The sequence below is a fragment of the Adiantum capillus-veneris genome, chromosome 28 (assembly GCF_014529385.1).
Source record: "Adiantum capillus-veneris isolate H3 chromosome 28, ASM1452938v2, whole genome shotgun sequence".
NCBI classification, from domain to species: Eukaryota; Viridiplantae; Streptophyta; class Polypodiopsida; order Polypodiales; family Pteridaceae; genus Adiantum; species Adiantum capillus-veneris.
Genome location: NC_140958.1, coordinates 61,521,777 through 61,542,305, shown reverse-complemented (window position 1 = coordinate 61,542,305; position 20,529 = coordinate 61,521,777). Strand labels below are relative to the sequence as shown.

The following is a 20,529-nucleotide window of genomic DNA, read 5'->3' as shown; positions in this document are numbered from 1 at the left end:
TTCTCTCTACTTTGCACGTTTGTTCTGGGTCATTTATTTTGTGGTCCTGCATTTTCTGCAAAGTTGCCACAGGGTTTAGAATGCAGTCTGGTTTGGCGAGTATTTGCCTCGCCTGCACTTTCATTGTCTTTAAAGTTGTCTCAGGGTCGTGATGGCAGTTTGTTTTAGGGTTTTCATCTACTTTGCACTATTGTTTTGTTATCTTAGTGACTTGCATTGTCTGCAATGTTGCCACATTGTTTCGTCTACTGTTTGGTTTAGAGATTATTTGCCTTGTCCTAGGGTTTCCACATTGTCTATAAACTTGCTACATGGTTTTGACTGCAGTTTGTGTCTGGATTTTCATCTTCTTTGCATGGTTTCTGAGATATTTGAGTTATCTTTATGTCTTGCATTGTCTGCAAAGCTGCCACAGGGTGTTGATTGAAAGCTGCCACAGGGTGTTGATTGCAAACTGGGTTTAGGGATTATTTGGCTCGCCTGTGCTTTGTTCTAGGGTTCTACATTGTCTATAAAGTTGTCACAGGGATTTGAATGCAGTTTGTTCTAGGGTTTATCTTTTTGCATGATTGTTTTGAGGTATTTAGGCTATTTGAATATCTTGCATTGTCTGCAAAGTTTCCACAAGATTTTTATTGCAGTTTGGTTTAGGGATTATTCCCTTGCAGGTTTTGAAGTTTTCACAAGGCTTTGGATTTTGGTTATCTCAGCAGGGCTATGCATGTTCCTACTTGGGGAGGCATTGGTGGAGTAGAAGATTTTGAGAAGCATGATATTAAAGATACTGAGAAGCATGCTATGAGAACTAGGATTCAATGGTCCAGGTACCTTCCTAGTTCTTTGAGAAAGAGGTAAGGAAACAACATAGTGTAAGCTTTGGCTCATCTGTGATTGAATGGTCTCTGTTTTCAGTCTGTCAAGTGAGTAGTTCCTATCAAGATTGGCTGATTTATGACAATCTATACCTGGCTTCTGCCTGTCTATGTAAGTTTTGTATCTCATCTTGCATCTCATTGCATGGTTCTACCTGGCTTCTGCTTGTCTATGTAAGTTTTGGATCTCATCTTGCATCTCATTGTTGCAGTGTCTTCATCTTGCATCTCATTGCAATCTTCATTTTTTCTCACATCTTCTGTGTTTTTATATGTCAGGCTTTGTAATGAAGAGTGGATAGACTTTTGCAATAAGCGAGGTGTTGTGTGCTCGAGAAAAGTGTCAAGGATGATCGGTAACGTGGATTTGATCACTCCCTTGATGGAGTACCGTTAATTCTTGAGAGGGAATGTGCAAGAAGGTAGATAATATAAAGATGTAACACACTTTTAGTTACGAGCCTGTTGAAGTTTGTGGACAGAAATACGAGAAATGTACATTATTTTGTGAATATTATCTGAATTTGCACTCTCTTATATGTTCCATGTGTATCCTTTTGGCCTGTGAGTAAGGCTTGATGCGTATGGTGTATTGTTTTCCTTACGTCTCTTGAATATGTAGGAGGTCGTATGTCTCAACTAACCCACTTAATAGTCTTTTAACGGTCTTTTCAATGGCTCAATATAATTGGCCTATAGCTTGTTTAATTAGTTTGTTGTGGTTCGATAGTTTGTCTCGAGCGAGCGTTCACTCTTCTAGAAATAAGAAGGTTGTTTAGATGTTGTAATCTGTAGCATCACATGTAACAATCTCTTATAAGCCAGTCATGATTTGTGGCGATTCCTTTGTTTATTCAAGTTGTCCTGTAAATGAGCGTCGTCCTACGCACAAGCTCAAGGATCGATCGCTTCAACGACTAGCTTCACTCTTGCCACAAGTTTGAGAGATGTTCTGAACAATCGAAGGCTCAAGAGGGGAGAGACGTTGCTCGTTCGGAACGTAAGTATTGAAGGGCTTGTATGCAATGGGAAGTTATCACTGTGGCTATGACTTTTAACACATCAAAGCATGATTTAAGTAGGTAACTGCAAGCATGAGTGGCAGAATAGGAGAGATGTCTAATGAATGTAAAATGTCATCGGTGTTTTGAGACAGCTTACCATGGAGTCAGTGCTGGAGACACGATCTTCTACAGATGGTGTCTCAGGATATCCCCTGGCCGGTGGTGAAGAGTGTAGAGGGATCGTCCTCATCTTCATCTTTCATGCAATCTGTGTTGTCAAAGGAAGCTATCCAATGGGATCGATTGAATGCCAGGATATGGTCATTCATATTCCTTGACTGCTCACCATCCATGATTGAGCACATCAAAACGACGACGGGAGCCCGCGATATATGGCTACGTCTTGGTTCGCTTTACAATCGGATGACCCCGATAAAGAGGGTGGTGATTGAGGTCCAGATAAGGACGCTCAACCCCGCCAAGTCAGCCTCCATGCAAGATCACATCAACAAGCTCCAAGGGATACAGCAGGATGTGCAGGCGGCAGGCAAGGTCATCTCGTCCGACGACATGGACGACCACTTTGTTGTCTCACCTACCCAACACATACAGTAATTTCTGTTCTTCTTTGATTACTTCGGGACGGATGACTGATCTAACATCGGAAGAGCTAGTTCCCATGGTGTTGGATCATGAGGATCGGTTCAAGAACAACTCTGGAAGCAGAGGGGGCTTAGTTGGCTTGACTGGCCAAGGTTCGAGGAACCAGAGACAAAAGAAGAAACAACAAACCAAGGGCAAGCAACAACAGTCCAAGGATGATGCGAAGCCAGAGAGTTCAAAGAAGGAGGTTACTTGCTTTGATTGTGGCGAGGAGGGCCACATCCGTCGCAATTGCCCGAAGAAATCTACAAAGGGAGCGAAGGACACGAAGGAGACTACAACGGTGGCTCGACCAGGAGCTTTTGAGCATATAGACCTTCTGGAGAGTGATGAGTCCGACGAGGAGACTCTCCTTACTTCATCTTTGGCTCGGGAGTGGATCGTGGACAGTGGTGCTTCAAAGCACATGACACCACTGAAGGATGGTCTTAAACATCTTCAAGCCAAGAAGGGGAAGGTGTTCATGGGGGATAAGACATCCGTTCCTATTCGGGGGATTGGCGACCTGGACATTATTCCGAACGGCAAGGGAGGTATGCTTTCCTCCAAGGTGCTGTATGTTCCTGATCTCGGTTATCTTCTTTCAGTGAAGGAGCTTTGTTCGCTTGGCCTTCTTGTGGAGTTTTCCGAGGATCATATATGGATTTAAAACAAGGTTTTAAGGTAGGTGGTTGGCGAAGGCTATGAGGAACATGGAGTGAACATGGAGTGTACAAGTTACAGGACTCGAGTGCTCTCGTTCATTACCTTCCAGCCTCTTCCATCAGTGACTTGTGGCATGCCAGGTTTGGGCACCTCAACTATGACTATCTTAGGCAGGCTTTCAAGAGCCAGTTGGTGCGAGGAATATTGAGGTGTAGAAGAGCACGTGCAGCTCTTGTTTGCAAGGGAAGCAACATGGGGAGCCTTTTCCGAAAAAGGCGTCTCGGAGGGCCACCCAACGGTTGGAGTTGTACACATGGATTTGTGCGGGCCTATGCAGCACACGTCTCTTGGCGGTAGCAAGTATTTCATGCTTGCGGTGGATGATTTCAGCAGGCTAACTTGGGTGTTCTTCTTGAAACACAAAAGTGAAGCCTTTCTCGGTCTCAAGGAATGGACAGGGCTTGTGGAGAAAGAATCAGGTGACTCTGTCAAGACAATAAGGGTTGATAAAGATGGGGAATTCACCTCAGGGGAGTTCCAGCGGTTTTGTGCAGGTAAAGGCATCAAGAGGGAGTTTGCTAACACGGGCACACCATTTGAGAATGGTGTTGTGGAAAGGAAGAACAGGACAGTGGTGGAGATGGCTAGGACTCTGTTAGCCCAGAGTACTTTATTGCCGCAGACGTTTTGAGCGGAGGCGATGTCTACTGCGGTGCATACTCTGAACAGGTCTTCGACATTAGCAGTTCTTGGGAAGACTCCTTTCGAGGCCTACTTCGGTAGCAAACCAGATTTCTCCTACTTTAGGGTGTTCGGTAGCGATGCCTATGCACATCCTGAGGAGCTATGCGGATTTGATGATAACCGCTCTTAAGGTCTATACGACTAAAGACACTTGCTCCTTGTAACTTGTCAAGAATGTCGTCAATCCGAGGGATTGGAAATCGATTCTTGATTGTGATCTTGTTTAGAGATCTATAGTCTATGCACATGCGGAATGTGCCATCCTTTTTCTGTACTAGCAAGACAAGTGAACAATATGGAGAAGTACTAGGCCTTCTTAAGCCCTTCTCCAAAAGTTCGTTAACCTGCTTGAGAATTTCCTCTTGCTGCATTAGACTAACTCGATAAAGGGGCTGATTTGGAGGAGAACTTCCTGGGATCAAATCAATTATGTGATCCTCAGGTCAAGGAGGTGGGAGTTCATTTGGAAGTTCATCTACAAAACAATCTTGATAACTTTCTAATAACTTAAGTCTTTTTTGCTCTAAAGAGGAAGAAAGTTGTGAAACAGACACATCTCTCTCTCTTGCAAAAATCAAGTACGCTGAAACACACTTTTTCATTTCTTTCTTGATGGCAATGTGATTAGCGATAGGAATACGCCAATCACTTGCATCTGCAAGTACAAGATACTCCTCTCCTTTATGAGCAAAGGATAAGGTTTTCTGAACATAGTCCGGAATGGGATGCATCTTGTAGTGCCAAGGCATTCCCAAGATAACATCGCATCCTTTAAGTGAAGCTAGTAAGAAAGACTCTTGATCTTTGTAGTCGTCGACCTTTAGATTCAACTTCCCTATGATTGGAGTAGAGTTTGTGTTCTGTCCTTTGAAAGCGGATTGTGCTTGAATAGAAACTCCAAAACGATTGGGCTGCAAGTTCAGGTCATCAGCTAGCTTGGTAGAGATGAAGTTGTCTGTACTGTCAGGGTCAAGCAAAATGAGAGCCCGTTGGTTGTTGATGCTATCCCATGCTTTAAGAAGAGCTCTTTCTTTTCCATCCTTGGTTGTATTTCCCTGTACATCTGGAACTGCATTGGAAGAGGGTGGTTGTGGAGGTTTGGTAGGACAGTCACCCTTCATATGACCAACTTGTCCACACTTGAAGCATCTTCCTTCACTAATATAAGTTCGCAACTCAACAGGAGAGAGATATCTCCCTTTCTTGGGCTGATTTGGCTTTGCTTCTGCTTCAGAGGCGGTTCTTTTCTTCTTTTGAGAAGAAGAAGTAGAGGTAGGCTGCTCATGGAGAGCCTTCTGCTTGGCATGGTAAGTGCTTTGCTCCATCTTCCTGGGAGTACCCTTGTCATGTATTCCATCAGCTATGCGGGCTGATTCCATAAGTATCTGCAAGTTACCTCGAGGGTAAAGCTTCATAGCCTTTTGCAAGGCTTCAGGCAATCCTGCTTCAAACTTGCGCATCTTTTCCGAATCGTCAATCTTCTTGAATGGAGTGACTTTCAAGAGAACGTCCCAAAACCTATCCACATAGCGTGAAACAGTTTCGTTCTCCGACTGTGAAAGTCAATCCCATTCTTTCTTTACCTCTTCCTCATAGTCTGGAGGAAGGAACTGTGCGTAGAACTCCTTCTTGAAAGCAGTCCAATCTTGGGGTTTGCGATCTTCCAGGATAAGGGTTAACCACCAACTGCTGACGGTGCCTTTCAGGTACATACTAACATGGCGAAGCTTGGATCTTTCTTTAAAATTCCCTTTAGCAAATGCAACTTCGAATTGGCGGATGAAAGCCAAAGCTTTGTCATTATCACGCCGTCCATTGTAAATGTCAAATTTCACATCTTTGTCTCCGACTTGAATGTTTTCTGCCTGTGGTGCTTCTTCTTATGGTGCTCCTTCTTTCTATGCTTAGACTCCTTATGGACAGGAGTCTTTTCCCTTGAATGCACTTCTTCCTGCGATGGATCGTCAAGAAACATGTCTTCCGGAGCAACGATGTCATCCAGATCCTTCATGAAAGAGAACTGAGGGGAATCAAGAGGATCCTGCTCTTGAACCTTTGGGTTAAACCGCACATGACGTTCTGGAGGTTTCCTATGCCTCTCCTGCATGCGGGAGGTTCCAATCAAAGGATCTTTCCTTGGTTTTGGCACCTTTGGGTTCTGCGGGATTTCTCCCGACCCCATCTGCATTTTCTCCTTCCCTTTCTCAAGAATATGGAGAATATTTTGGACTTCTGGATGGGAGAGAGCTTTTTGCAACTCTTCCACCTGCTGTTGAAGGAGAGAGAACTCTATCTCGCGTCCTCCCATTTCTGCAGTCTGCCAAGAGTCGTCAATCCCTTAAGGAAGAGAGAGATGACCTTACTCTGATACCACTGTCACAAAAATACAAAAGCGTAAACTGACTTTTAATTGTACTTCAAATACTCAAGAGAATTAGAGAGAGAAAGAGAGAAAGCTTGACACTTCATTGGGGACCAAAAGATGGGCTGGTCCCCCCCCCCCATAAAGAGATTATCTTTATTACTAAGGGAGAATCTTTACAAGCACAAGAACGGGGCAATAGCCTGTCCTCTATTCTTTCTTTTCAGCTTCTGACTGAGAGAGTGCGAAAGCTACTCTCTGAAAACTGAGAGGATCTTCCCTCTACTATGAGATTTTGGGAAGCTCTCGAAAACGAGAGTCTATCTTCCACAAAATTCAACGGAAGCTCTTGAAAATGAGAGTCTACCTTCCGCTGACTAAGTCCCTTTATGCGCAATTATTCCTGCAACAAAAACAATGGAGCAGCGATGGAATTGCACGAAACTTTGTGTACATGTAGTGTAGGTAAAGAAGAACCAGATTCTATATGTATTTTGCTGAAATTCAGTCTAAAGGAGGTGATTAAGGGCTAAAAACAGAGAATTTACAGCCACCACACTCTACGAAGAGAGTGCCTGCTGTAACTTCTCGCGATGAAACTTCACCAAAAGCTGGCTATGGCTATGAGAACCCTTGTTCTAGACAATGGGAGCACGAGGCTACCACATATGTCGCAAGGGGCTGCTCTCAAGCTTCCATGGAGGGCTCCAATGCATAGAGCATACTCACAATAAGGGGGGGTAGGAGCACTGCCAACACTGAAAATGGGGGAGGGGAGGCTCCTAAATAGCCATCAGGGAGAGGGGGCGCTAGGAAGAGAGAGAGGGTGAGAGTGAGAGTGAGAGAGAGTTAGTTTACATTGGTAAGTGTGCCACTTACTTATTAATTAAAAAACCCTTCAACTTTCACTTTTTAAAAATCCCTAGGCTATTAATGAAATGTGCAAATTAACTCACAATTGCACACACAAATGCTACTAATGAAATTGTTAGCTGCTCCCCAACGCAATGCCGTACCGACACTGCTCTGGCATTACCTGTTCGCACTTGTCCGGTCATTTGGTCCGGCATAGACAATTTAAAAATACCTTAACTGACTTATCCTAAGGCCGTAAAATGATTCAGCCCTTAGGGTTATTATTCTAAGGACCCCATCTCATTCCTGTGTTTGCACTAGCGCGCGTAATTTTTTGAGCCTGAAATCTGAGGCTACTATCTACCCCTTCATTGAAGACCCAATTTCCCAATCGCTAGGGCTTCAGGGTATTTTCTGCTAGGGTCTCCCTGAGGTGCACTGGCCCAAACTTGCGCGCACCTGAGGCCCGAGAACTGCTAAATCTATTATGATGTGCACACAACTAATTAGATTTTTTTTTTCTCGTAAATAAATTAATTATTTACAAAGTCTAACTTAGTTACACTTACCCTTATCACTTGTGCTAGCACTAGAGGTGGACTGTGATGGGGTAGACTTCGGGGCTTGCTTGGGAGCATTCCCCGACCCATGACTGGACTTTGATGTATCGACAGAAGAGGGAGAAAAACTTACCGACTTTGGCTTACCTTTGTTGTGCTTGAGCTCCTGAAGTTGAGCCAAGCGAACCGCCTCGTCGAAAGTCTTCGGATCGTTGGCTTCCACATCGTACTTGATAATGGTATCCAAGCCAAACAAAAATGCCTCCAACCTGTCATCATCAGACTTACATAATTGTACCCAATTTGGGACACTCGGTTAGCATAAGACATAATTGGTTTACCATTCTGAGACAGAGATCTAAAATCATATTTAAGACCCTTCAAATACCGTGGGGGTAAGAAGCCGGCTGTCAGATCTTGACGAAATTCAACCCATACATAAGTGAGAGGCTGATCCTCATCAAAACCACTAGAAGCAACATGCTCAAGCATCTTCTTATCCACACACTCTTCTTTCCACGTGATAGCATCCCCAATGAGATGCAACATGGCAAGAAGAACCTTCTGAGTGTCTGTCTTTTTGGTTAGTGAAGTACGAAGGAAATTGATGAAACCAAGAGTGAATTACTACGGCATCCATCTTACCATCATACTTACTGAATGTCACCTTCTCTGGAGAGAAGAAGGTGCTGCTGTTTTCGCCGTATCCTCTGCAATGGACGTTAGCAACTCCTCGTAGTCAGGCTTTCAGGATGGGCTAGGGCGATCGGCAAGTAAAGCAATCATATTGTGTAAGGCAGTGGCTTCCTTGGCACGGGCAGTTGCCACGGCCGCCATGCGCTGAGCCTCAAACGCTAAACGCCTCTCCTCCTTTGCTGCCTCAAATGCCATTCGCTTCTTTTCCTCTCGGCCGCCGCCCGGCGCTCTTCATCCTGACGTGCCATCATTTCCATCATCATTCGGAACATAGCACCCATGGGATTAGCTGGGGATGGATCAGCCGTAGAAGAGGAAGGGTTTGCGGAGTCTTGATCAGATGTACTCATACCGCTATGGGTGACCACAATGCACTATGCGTGAAGAGAGTGAATCGGCCTTCGCACCAAGATGGCGCTATCTACTCCCTCGCAGGCGCACCGCTACTGAAACCTTGCATTAACAGTGCCTACTTTCGCCTGCGCTCAAGGCGCACGGCGCTACCTCAACGGCAGACCTCCTTTCTCCTTGAGTGGAGGGAGCGCTCCTGGGAAAGTCCTGCTGAAAACACAACTCAACACAAGATTTTTATTTTTATTTTTGCTTTGAATTAGTACTGCTGTGTGAAGCAATCAATGCTCTGATACCAATGTGAGATGCAGCGGAAGCAATGTGAATAGGTATAGATCTAGCAACACATTTGACCAATCCTTAGCATTGAAGATGCACAACTAACGCAACAAGACTCCTGTAAATAGAGAGAGTGAGACGAGAGACGACACCCGATGGGGTCCCAACTAACCCTCTCAAGGGCCCCCCACACCGTTACCGATGTGGTATTTGCTTTATTTTCACAAATGGTTATACAAGACTAGACTCTTGCAATGCAAACCTGTAGACCTTCAGATACCCTGATTTAGGAGTACTTTCCGGGCTGATTTGATGTAGCCAAAGATATCCCTCGATCGGTGAAGATAGGCCTCCAATATAGGGATGTTGGGGGCTGTTTTGATGCGCGTGATTGAGGTAGATGATGGCTGAAAACAGGCTGTAATTCTCTGCTGAAAACGCAGCCTGAAAACAGAGATGAAGATGTGCCAAAACGCAGCCGATGTCGATGCCGAATGCGCCACCAGATGGGGGCTGAAATGGGCAAGAATGTGGCTGAGAATGGGACTGGAATGACAGCAGATATGGGGCTGAGAATGATGCGAAGCTGGGGCTGATTTGCAGTCCTAATTTGCCTATGCTTGCGATGGATGCTTGGGGAAGATGGGAAAAGGGATCCATAGCAAGATGTGCGAGCAAAGCGATGCGGGAGCGCAAGATTGACCAACTAACGCAAGGGCGAAGCAAGGAGCGGGCTGAAAACCAACTAACGCGAGCAAGCGATGATGGGGATGGCTCTGCTACGCGATAGAAAGGGAGAGCGGGCAGCAATGATGCTAACGCAAGCAAGAGATGGTGATGGGGCACTCTTGATGCAAAAACGCAGGTCACTTTGCAACCCACTTTTGCTGCACTTTTTGGCGACGAAAACCTTCTGTTTGCTCGAAAAACAAAGGCTTGATGGGTACCCTAGGTACCTAGCAACTTGTGGATGATGTCAACGACGCGTAGTGACCAATAAAGCTGCCAGAAACGGGTTGAAAACCCAAAAACGCCAAGGCTGAATATGCTCCCTTGCTTTTTGATCTGCTTGTGCTAGAAATGATGGGCACCTTGGGTATTTATATGGAATTTTAGCTAAGTCGAGGTTTCTCCGCCTGAAAACCATCCAATTTTACTGACCCTTGATAATGTGCATTTTTAAGTGCACATTGACTTATCTGCCCTGTAACTCACTCCTAAGGTATCTGATGGACATGGGATCTGGACCATGACTGGACCCTACCCTAATCTATATGCTTTGTGTTGACGGATGCCCACCTAGGTGTAACAACACCCGTCAAACACCATGTATAAACATTTGTGCCTGAGGGTTCTGACTGACTGACCCTAAGCTAATGGTTATGTTCGGGCATGCAGGTCCTTCAATGAGCACAAAAGTGCCGGCACATATTCCCCTTGGCTCTAGACACTTAACTGGCTCTGGATGACGACGTAAAATGTCCACGTGGCACACTGAGCCCGTGTGCAGATGACATCCTCTCTTGCTTAAGGTGAGGCGCCGATGCCGAGCCGCATGGCCTCCTCATATGAGCTGAGTAGTAGTGGATAATCCGAGAAAAACTCCTCGTCCACCCAAGCAGCTTCATGGGTACCTCGATCCTTGAAGTTGAGGAAGTACTGTCGCTTCTTCTTATTCGACCCGTGCTTAAATCGATGCAAGAGGATCTGCTTCGGTTCAGAACTTCGGCCTCATCAACGATCTCAGGTTGCTCCTCTTCTGGGACACTCCTTGGAGGTTCACCCTGAAACAATTTAAGCAAAGAAACATGGAAAACATTATGCATTGTCCACGAAGCAAGTAACTGTAGGCGAAAGGAAACGTCATTTACCTTGCCGATGACGGGAAATGGACCGTACATACGATAAGACAACTTAGGACATTTCTTACCAACTTGCTTCAAACGTTGCTTCATGATCCTCAAATATACCCAGTCACCCTCCTTGAACGAGACATCTTGGCGATGCTTATTAGCCTATCTAGAATATGATTCCTGAGCCTTGCTAAGCCGAAGCTTAACACTCAAAAATCTCTGCAAAAGACTCACTAACATGATTAGCATCAGGAACGTTAAGACACCGACCTAGTCAACAAAGATTGAAAAGGACGACCAAATGCTGCCTCATACGGAGTACGACCAATAGCACCATCTACTAGGGCGATCACATGGTCCTCTGGTCGCTTGGGTGGAAGTGATGGAGGTAAATCATTGTGGAGAAATAAGTCATTATATTCAACAAACAAATCGCCATACCTTTCGAGAATACATCCATTCCATGACGTAGGATTGACGTAGATCACCGCCGCCTGTGCTCCACGACGAAGCTCGCGCTTAGCGTGAACATGTGAAATGAGAGGGATTGAAGGAATGCCACTCTCAACACGAATGAGTACTGGCTGCGGAACATCATGATTGATAAGAAGTGTGTTCGTGTCCCAATCCATATAAGGCTTGTACCTACGAAACCACTTAATACCAAGAATAACATCACATCCAGAAAGTTTAGAAACCACAAAAGAGCGAGTGAACTGTGCTTATTGAACGACTAAATTGACATTTTCACACTCTTCAGAAATGGAAGCATCCATGCCTTCAGAGAATCCCTACACCGGTATAGGTGGAATAGGAGTAGTCTGAAGACGGGCACGCTTCACTAGAGCGCTACTAATCACATCTTGTGTACTTCCATGATCAAACAATACCACTACCCTTTGACCATTGACATGCCCATAACACTTGAGCAATTCCTCTTCATCAAATTTCCCCTCCTGCTTATCTTCAAGCTCTACCATCTCATGGCGTTAACCTGAGGATTCGCGCTTGAAGATGGAGCGGAAGAAGAGTCAGCCTTCCTGACTTTCTTAGGACAATCCTTCTTCAGATGACCCTTTGTATGGCACTTAAAACACCTTTGTTATTTAGCATACATGGTTCTTTCCTCCTTACTTAAGAATCTCCCTAGAATGCCCTGTGCAACCTTTTCATCAGGAGTAAGTGTGGGCTTTGCAGCCTTTTCCTTACCCTTATCACTTGTGCTAGCACTAGAGGTGGACTATGATGGGGTAGACTTCGGGGCTTGCTTGGGAGCATTCCCTGACCCACGACTGGACTTTGATGTATCGACAGAAGAGGGAGAAAAACTTACAGACTCTGGCTTACCTTTGTTGTGCTTGAGCTCCTGAAGTTGAGCCAAGCGAACCGCCTCGTCGAAAGTCTTCGGATCGTCGGCTTCCACATCGTACTTGATAATGATATCCAAGCCAAACAAAAATGCCTCCAAACTGTCATCATCAGACTTATGTAATTGTCCCCCAATTTAGGAAACTCAGTTAGCATAAGACATAACTGGTTTACCATTCTGAGACAGAGATCTAAAATCATCTCTAAGACCCTTCAGATACTGTGGGGGTAAGAAGCGGGCTGTCAGATCTTGACGACATTCAGCCCACACATAAGTGAGAGGCTGATCCTCATCAAAACCACTAGAAGCAACATGCTCAAGCATCTTTTTATCCACCCACTCTTCTTTCCACATCATAGCATCCCCAATGAGATGCATCATGGCAAGAAGAACCTTCTAAGTGTCTGTCTTTTTGGTTAGTGCAAAGTACGAAGGAAACTGATGAAACCAAGAATGAATTACTAAGGCATCCATCTTACCATCATACTTACTGAATGTCACCTTCTCTGGAAGAGGAGAAGGTGTTGCTGTTTTGGCCGTAGCCTCTGCAATGGACGTTGCCAACTGCTCGTAGTCGGGCTCTGAGGATGGGCTAGGGCAATCGGCAAGTAAAGAAATCATATTGCGTAAAGCAGTGGCTTCCTCGGCGCGGGCAGATGCCTCTGCCGCCATGCGTTGAGCGTCAAACGCTAAACGCCTCTCCTCCCTTGCTGCCTCAAACGCCATTCGCTTCTCTTCCTTCTCGGCTGCCGCTCGGCGCTCTTCATCCTGACGTGCCATCATTTCCATCATCATTCGGAACATAGCACCCATGGGATTAGCTGGGGATGGATCAGCCGTAGAAGAGGAAGGGTTTGCGGAGTCTTGATCGGATGTACTCATACCGCTACGGGTGACCACCATGCACTATGCGTGAAGAGAGTGAATCAACCTTCGCACCAAGATGGCGCTATCTACTCCCTCGTAGGCGCACCGCTACTGAAACCTTGCATTAACAGTGCCTACTTTCTCTTGCGCTCAAGGCGCACGGCGCTACCTCAACGGCAGACCTCCTTTCTCTTTGAGTGGAGGGAGCGCTCCTGGGAAAGTCCTGCTGAAAACACAACTCAACACAAGATTTTTATTTTTATTTTTGCTTTGAATTAGTACTGCTGTGTGAAGCAATCAATGCTCTGATACCAATGTGAGATGCAGCGGAAGCAATGTGAATAGGTATAGATCTAGCAACACACTTGACCAATCCTTAGCACTGAACATGCACAACTAACGCAACAAGACTCTTGTAAATAGAGAGAGAGAGACGAGAGACGACACCCGATGGGGTCCCAACTAACCCTCTCAAGGGCCCCCCACACCGTTACCGATGTGGTATTTGCTTTATTTTCACAAATGGTTATACAAGACTAGACTCTTGCAATGCAAACCTATAGACCTTCAAATACCCTGATTTAGGAGTACTTTCCGGGCTGATTTGATGTAGCCAAAGATATCCCTCGATCGGCGAAGATAGGCCTCCAATATAGGGATGTTGGGGGCTGTTTTGATGCGCCTGATTGAGGTAGATGATGGCTGAAAACAGGCTGTAATTCTCTGCTGAAAACGCAGCCTGAAAACAGAGATGAAGATGCGCCAAAACGAGGCCGATGTCGATGCCGAATTCGCCACCGGGTCGGGGCTGAAATGGGCAAGAATGGGGCTGGAATGACAGCAGATATGGGGCTGAGAATGATGCGAAGTTGGGGCTGATTTGCAGTCCTAATGTGCCTTGCCTATGCTTGCGATGGATACTTGGGGAAGATGGGAAAAGGGATCCCTAGCAAGATGTGCGAGCAAAGCGATGCGGGACCGGAGCGCAAGATTGACCAACTAACGCAAGGGCAAAGCAAGGAGCGGGCTGAAAACCAACTAACGCAAGCAAGAGATGATGGGGATGACTCTGCTATGCGATAGAAAGGGAGAGCGGGCAGCAATGATGCTAACGCAAGCAAGAGATGGTGATGGGGCACTCTTGATGCAAAAACGCAGGTCACTTTGCAGCCCACTTCTGCTACACTTTTTGGCAATGAAAACCTTCGGTTTGCTCGAAAACAAAGGCTTGATGGGTACCCTAGGTACCTAGCAACTTGTGGATGATGTCAACGACGCGTAGTGACCAATAAAGCTGCCAGAAATGGGCTGAAAACCCAAAAACGCCAAGGCTGAATATGCTCCCTTGCTTCTTGATCTGCTTGTGCCAGAAATGATGGGCACCTTGGGTATTTATATGGTCTTTAGGCTAAGTCGAGGTTTCTCCGCTTGAAAACCATCCAATTTTACTGACCCTTGATAATGTGCATTTTTAAGTGCACATTGACTTATCTGCCCTGTAGCTTACTGCTCAGGTATCTGATGGACATGGGATCAGGACCATGATGGGACCCTACCCTAATCTATATGCTTGTGTTGACGGATGCCCACCTAGGTGTAACAACACCCGTCAAACACCATGTACAAACATTTGTGCCAGAGCGTTCTGACTGACTGACCCTAAGCTAATGCATATGTCCGGGCATGCAGCTCCTTCAATGAGGCTCACAAAAGTGCCTGCACATATTCCCCTAGGCTCTAGACACTTAATTGGCTCTGGATGACGACATAAAATGTCCACGTGGCACACCGAGCCCGTGTGCACGTGACACATTATGAATCTTCCAATGATTAGGTAGCTTCATCCTGTAAGCTACTTCACTAATCTTTTGCAATACTTGAAAAGGCCCATAATAGCGCATACTAAGCTTAGGGATAGGCTCTCTTTGCCCGTCCTTTTCTTAAGCCTTGCCTTTTCAAAACGCAAAAGAATCCAATCTGCAGAGGTAGACTTTCCTGGCTTTCATTCTTTATTTGCATTAACATTGGTTTTTTTGAAACCACTTGTCTCACCTTCCAGTAATGCATCAATTGTGGCTGCATTTTCAATCAACTCCAGTGTATAATTCACACTTGTCTTGTGTCCCATTAAAAGTCTCAAACTTCATTGTTGCACCACCTTCTTTGTATTCTTTTGACTTGCCCTTGGATGAGAAATCATCAATATGGTACCGTAGTTGGTCGGATATTATACTTTGTATTACCCAAAAAGGGATTTACAAGGCCTAGCATACTTACAGGGTGTCCCATATTTCCATACATGCCACTTTGCATCCTTGGCTGCATGCCAATGTTACCGTACATAGAAATGTGCATTCCAAGCAACATAATCCATACATATTCCCTTACATGCCCAACACATTAGGTTGAAAACCTGTAGTGTAATTTCCTGGTATTCCATGGCGACTGGAAGCATTTCTAGCCATAGCCTGGAACAATGAACCACCACCAAAATACCTTGGATGTGTCGAATGTTGTGGAATACTTGGCTGTCCATGGTTAAGATACTGAAAACCATTGCTTGGCTCATTCATATTGGCATCTTGACCATAGTAAAAGGGTCGAAATGAAGGTCCCTGTAAGTTAGACATCACATGGAATTGATTAGCTGCAACCTTGAGCTTAGGTAGCTGCACATGAAGGTTTCTCTCTCTTTAGGCATCGAAGAGGGTTGCATAAATTCAGCAAATCGAGGATGTTGAGTGAGTTCTTGCAAAACACTCACAGCATTAAGAAACTTTGCTTTGAACAATGCATCTTCATCCTCTTCATTTTCAAATACATTTGTAGTCTGCTCTCCCATTCCATTTTGATCATTGAAATACTTAAGACGATGCATCGACTCCCGTTCTTGCGAGGTTTGTGACTCCTCATGATGATCATCATCACTTGACGACATCCTTGCTAATTTTCCCTTGCTGAAATAAAATTACAGCAGCTTATATTTGCTTCCAAGACGATTACAAGCTCACCTAGAAGATGGTGATGTCCCAGCTACAGAACCATAAAACCGGCCTCCCCTAGGGATAGAGGGTAGTAGAATCTAAACTTTTGCAAACACAAAAACCAAATGGAAATTTCAGCAACACAAGAACTCACAAAAGTGGAGCTAGAGCGCTTCCACAATAGGATGATGATACCGGTTGGCCCCAAACATGGTGCCCCTTGCGGTTTTTCTTTTATTTTATCAAAGGGCAAGCTTTTCGGGAAGGAAAGATTGATTTATGGTTGGTTTTTGGTCCGAAAATTGCATTCTTTGGATGACCACGGGCTCAAATACCCTCCTAGGCAATCACAGATAATGCACCCAAAAGATGCATTGGCTGTCCTAAAAACGCAGTAGTAAAACAGTCCCAAAATTAGATCGCTGCGCGTGCCCTCTAAAATTGTTCTAGCCTTCTGTAGAAGCTTCTCGTCTTTGATCCTCTCACAGTTGGAGCCATTCTTCACGACAAAACTATCCAGAACACTCTATAAAGAGGAGATAGAGATGAAAGAAGATAGAGTTCAGCTTCTGGAAGCTTCCTTGAGCTTGCTTTCTATCTCTGTGTATTTGTTGCTTGTCTTGTGTAGCTCTCTTGCATCCTCATTCTTTACATCTCTCTCTCTGAAAGAAATGAAAAGACTGTCCCCAGGTACGAATGAAATCAAACCCCGCTGCTCTGCTGCTCTAGAATCTCCCTATGAAACATCCCACTGACTGCGTAGAGAGTGCAACAGCTCTGACCAAATGATGCGCAGTGTATCGATCGCGGATGAAGGCTCATCACTAAGAACATGCATGCAACGAGCCTTCCAAATACACCACAGTGTAACACCAGCAACGGTGGCAAAAATAGGCTCCCTGTCCTGGTCTGCAGCATCTCAAGCTGAGGCTGGAATCATGGAGAGTGATCCTGCATAGTAGGTCCCTGCGGCAAGAAGATAGACGGGGTCTGAAGCCTCTCCCTCAAAGAAAATATGTGGGCCAATGAACTGCAGAAGCCAAGATACAACACCCCATGTAACATAGCCCTGACAAACGCCTACACAAGAGAGTAGTAGGCAAATAGATCTCCATATCGGCTGCACCTGAGCACATGTCCAAAGGCAGTGTCTCTGTGACTCTGGTGAGTGAGTAGTACATCGGACACAAGTAGAGTCGTGACCTATCTGTGTTGACCAAGTCCCAACCGGCAACCCCGCATGAGCAACCATCCACATGAAGTAGGTAATCCTGCGACTGATCCTAGTTGACCAAATATGGCTCCAAAATCTGCCTGTGAATGCATGGGAAAGGCCAGCATGAAGGCATGCACGCAATCTAGTAGGCTGCCTATGATCCTGTCGAAGAAAAATGGCCCTGCCAATCGGAACAGAGTACTCAAAGAATGAGACTGGTGGGTCTATTGAGCGTACTGCCGACCAAAGCCACTCTCCAGGGTCCCATGATAATCGAGAGAGTGGACGCCCCTCCCAAATCCATAAAGTCCAAAGATCAATGTGGTCTATCTCAATCTCTGGATCAACAGTATGTATCTTGCCTTTGGCACCGACAACACGTATACGATGCCAAGAGCCATCAGGCAAAGGGGGGATTGAATCTGCATGTAGCAATCTGAAATCAGGAAGAACCACAAAGGACAAATCTCCCCAGCGAGCCCAAGATGGTGGAAAGTGAGTAGACTGGAAGAAAGCCCACCACCCTGTCAGGAAAGACTGAGTCTCAAGAGGGGGGGGATCTGTGACAGCATCAATCCAACACTGTAGAATAGCAACATCTATCTCAATCCTGCGCGGTACAACACCTCTGCCAATAGAAATGTCGTGGCCAACAAATCTGCATCCAGGCACTAGCTGATAGCCAAGTATGTAAGGAAGACGCAGGGCCTCTGTCCCAAGCTGCACAATCAATGTGAGTGCGACATCCTAGCTGCCGACCCTCTGCATCTTGAACCCCAGGATTCCAGATGAGAGGCTGGCGCTCAAATCTCCTCTGTGAGAACTAGCTCCCGATGTATAATGTCTCTGCGCAAAGTCTGCCATACTCCAAGAATGGATCGCAAAAAATAAGATCCCGGACGTGCAAGAACTGCATCACTGAAAATGAATCTGTAGGAAGGTGTCCAGTGTCCACTCCCCCCTCCCAGCAGGGGTCGAGACCAGAACTGCATGGCGAAGAAAAGATTTCCAAGGCTCATGCCCAAGGAAGAGACCCCGCATGATGCACTTGGAAATGAGAGCTCTACTCTGTATCTCTAGATGATACCCAAACCTCCCTGAGAATGAGGCAAAATGCATGTGTGCCACACAACTCTGGCTCTAGTGTCGTGTGAACCATCAGATCCTGCCCATAAATAGTTACGCACCAAGCGCCTGAGCCTGGAGATCACTCCAGGGTGCAGCATGATGCATCCAACATGAAGCAATATACCAAGCAGTGGCCAGCAGTACGTGATTCACCACAAGAGCACGACCAGCTAGAGAGAGGTGACAAGCTGACTAGTGAGTGAGCTTCCTGCGGATGGAATCAAGTACTGGGGTGAACTGCTGGGCCGGACTTACATCCAGGCCTATCTGAAAACCCAAATATCTGCGTGATTCACGTGGCTGCAGCCAAGTGAAACCATCTACAGTGCCCCAATCCGTGTGTGCATCTGTGCCAAAAAGAAGTCCCGATGATTTATTCCAATTGACACGTGCACCACTAGCAATACAAAATCTGTCTATCAAAGCACGAACTCGATCAAGTGTGTCCTCAGCGAACTCCGTGATCAAGAGGGTGTCGTCAGCAAACTCTGAATCCAAAAGCTCATCCTGCTGACCCGCAGGGATGGGAAGATGCAGGCCAGGAATGCATGGAGTCTGAGTGCATAAGAAGGAAGACAGTGCCTCTGCATAGAATAAGAACAAGTAAACAGCAAGAGGACAACCCTGTCTGACTGACCTGCCCAAAGGGAAATGGCGGCTAACAAAACCTCCAATGGTCACTGCACTAGTCGCTGAGCGGAAAAGACCTGTCTGTGAACGGACACATAAGAGAAGCAACCATATCTGGAGTCACCCTCATAGGCACATGAGACCACACCTCATATCTAGCATCTGCAATGTTGATCGTGAGAACGTCCAGAGTAAAAAGGGACTCAAAATAGTCAGCTGCCAAATCAAGTACATCATCTGGCTGTGAGTACAGTATCCCATCAGAGTGTCTAATAGCTCTCAACTGAGAGCTAGAGGGGCGCTCTCGGAAAGTGGCAAAGAAGTCCTTGTTCATCCTATCAGCCTTGGTAATCCACTGGGAGACCGAGGGGTGATAAGTGAACTCGGCCCTTCTGTCCAAAACAAGAGAGAGCTCCGCCCTAGCCTCACTCTCCTCCTGAGCAAGAAAGTAGTCCTGTGAGTGCTGCTCCTGCAGGTGATGGATAGAAGCCAGACGGATATGGATGCCCTGCTCACTGGCACTCAAGAAGCGTCTCCGCGCTATCACATGATGACGGCATGTCTCGTTAGAGACTGCAAGACAATCCGTGATAAAATGAGCATAATCTGAGGGTGGCGCCTCTAGAGAAATGCGCCGGATGTCTGCAAGCTGAGAATGCAAAGTGTCCGAGGATACTACCACATCTGGAATCCTGCAACCCCGACGAGGAGCATCAGGTCTCTGAGCTACAATACGAATAGAAACTGGAGCATGATCAGACAACGCAGTGCCTGGCCAGATCGTTATAGAGCCACCAATCAGGGATGCCCAAGCACCAATGTAGAAGCGATCCAGTCTCTCCAAAAGCCTACCGGCCTGGCTGCGAAATCCCCATGAAAACTCCAGAGTACCATCTGTATGTATGAAGGACTGCTCGTGCCAAGCATCTGAAAGTCGCAAAGCAAACAAGAAACTGTCCCAAGCATCTATCTCAACTGTAGCAATCCCAGGTAGGAGAGGCGGAATGTCAGCACGATAATCTGAGGGTGATTCTAGATTATTGAAATCCCCCCCTACTATCCAAGAATCCACAATAGGCAATACTTCCACAATCTCCTGCCAGAAATCTGCTCTCAACCGAGCGTCTGTAGGCGCATAAACACATAACAAACCAATTAGCTGATCACCAATCTGCATAGAGACCCAAATGCAACTGCCTGCAATCAAAGTCCCGTGGTCCCTGACACGAGAGATCCATCGTGGACTAACTGAAATAGCAACACCACCACTGCAAGACATCACTCCCCTGGCCGGCTCCCAAAAGGTACGAGAGTTCCCTGAAAGGATGTTTCCATAGGACTGAGTATCTCTCTCTCTCTCTCTCTCTCTCTCTCTCTCTTTTGGAATAACCAGGGCTATATTACGACGTACTGCATTCATTAGGCTGCCAAATGGCCTGGCACTAAGGGCA

The 20,529-nt window shown here is 46.0% G+C and overlaps 4 protein-coding genes across 7 annotated transcripts in view; 1 reads left to right on the top strand and 3 right to left on the bottom strand.

Moving 5' to 3' along the window:
- LOC147420546 (uncharacterized) overlaps window positions 1-1,416 on the top strand; it is a 2,082-nt gene extending 666 nt beyond the window's left edge. The window contains exons 3-4 of one of the 4 annotated variants that reach the window (XM_086504282.1): window positions 711-824; window positions 1,152-1,416. In XM_086504282.1, the coding sequence (XP_086360408.1) occupies window positions 711-824; window positions 1,152-1,269 (232 nt within the window). In that variant the 3' untranslated portion in view covers window positions 1,270-1,416. Of the gene's footprint in view, window positions 1-710; window positions 852-1,151 lie in introns of all 4 variants that reach the window. The other 3 variants (XM_086504283.1, XM_086504280.1, XM_086504281.1) reach the window with 3 other exon arrangements.
- A 6,842-nt stretch (window positions 1,417-8,258) lies between these two features.
- On the bottom strand, window positions 8,259-15,183 carry LOC147420545 (uncharacterized). Its single transcript, XM_086504277.1, has one exon. The coding sequence runs from the start codon at window positions 13,154-13,156 to the stop codon at window positions 12,650-12,652; it is 507 nt and encodes a 168-aa protein (XP_086360403.1). The 5' UTR covers window positions 13,157-15,183; the 3' UTR covers window positions 8,259-12,649.
- Window positions 15,184-15,336: 153 nt separating this feature from the next.
- Window positions 15,337-16,073, bottom strand: LOC147420544 (uncharacterized). The gene is made up of 2 exons (XM_086504279.1): window positions 15,885-16,073; window positions 15,337-15,735 (listed from the first exon to the last, which is right to left on the bottom strand). Exons 1-2 carry the CDS (start codon window positions 16,056-16,058, stop codon window positions 15,505-15,507), a joined length of 405 nt encoding a protein of 134 aa, XP_086360405.1. The 5' UTR covers window positions 16,059-16,073; the 3' UTR covers window positions 15,337-15,504.
- Window positions 16,074-16,215: 142 nt separating this feature from the next.
- LOC147420543 (uncharacterized) lies at window positions 16,216-17,950 on the bottom strand. Its single transcript, XM_086504278.1, has one exon. It carries the CDS (start codon window positions 17,360-17,362, stop codon window positions 17,024-17,026), a length of 339 nt encoding a protein of 112 aa, XP_086360404.1. The 5' UTR covers window positions 17,363-17,950; the 3' UTR covers window positions 16,216-17,023.
- Window positions 17,951-20,529: the final 2,579 nt, after the last annotated feature.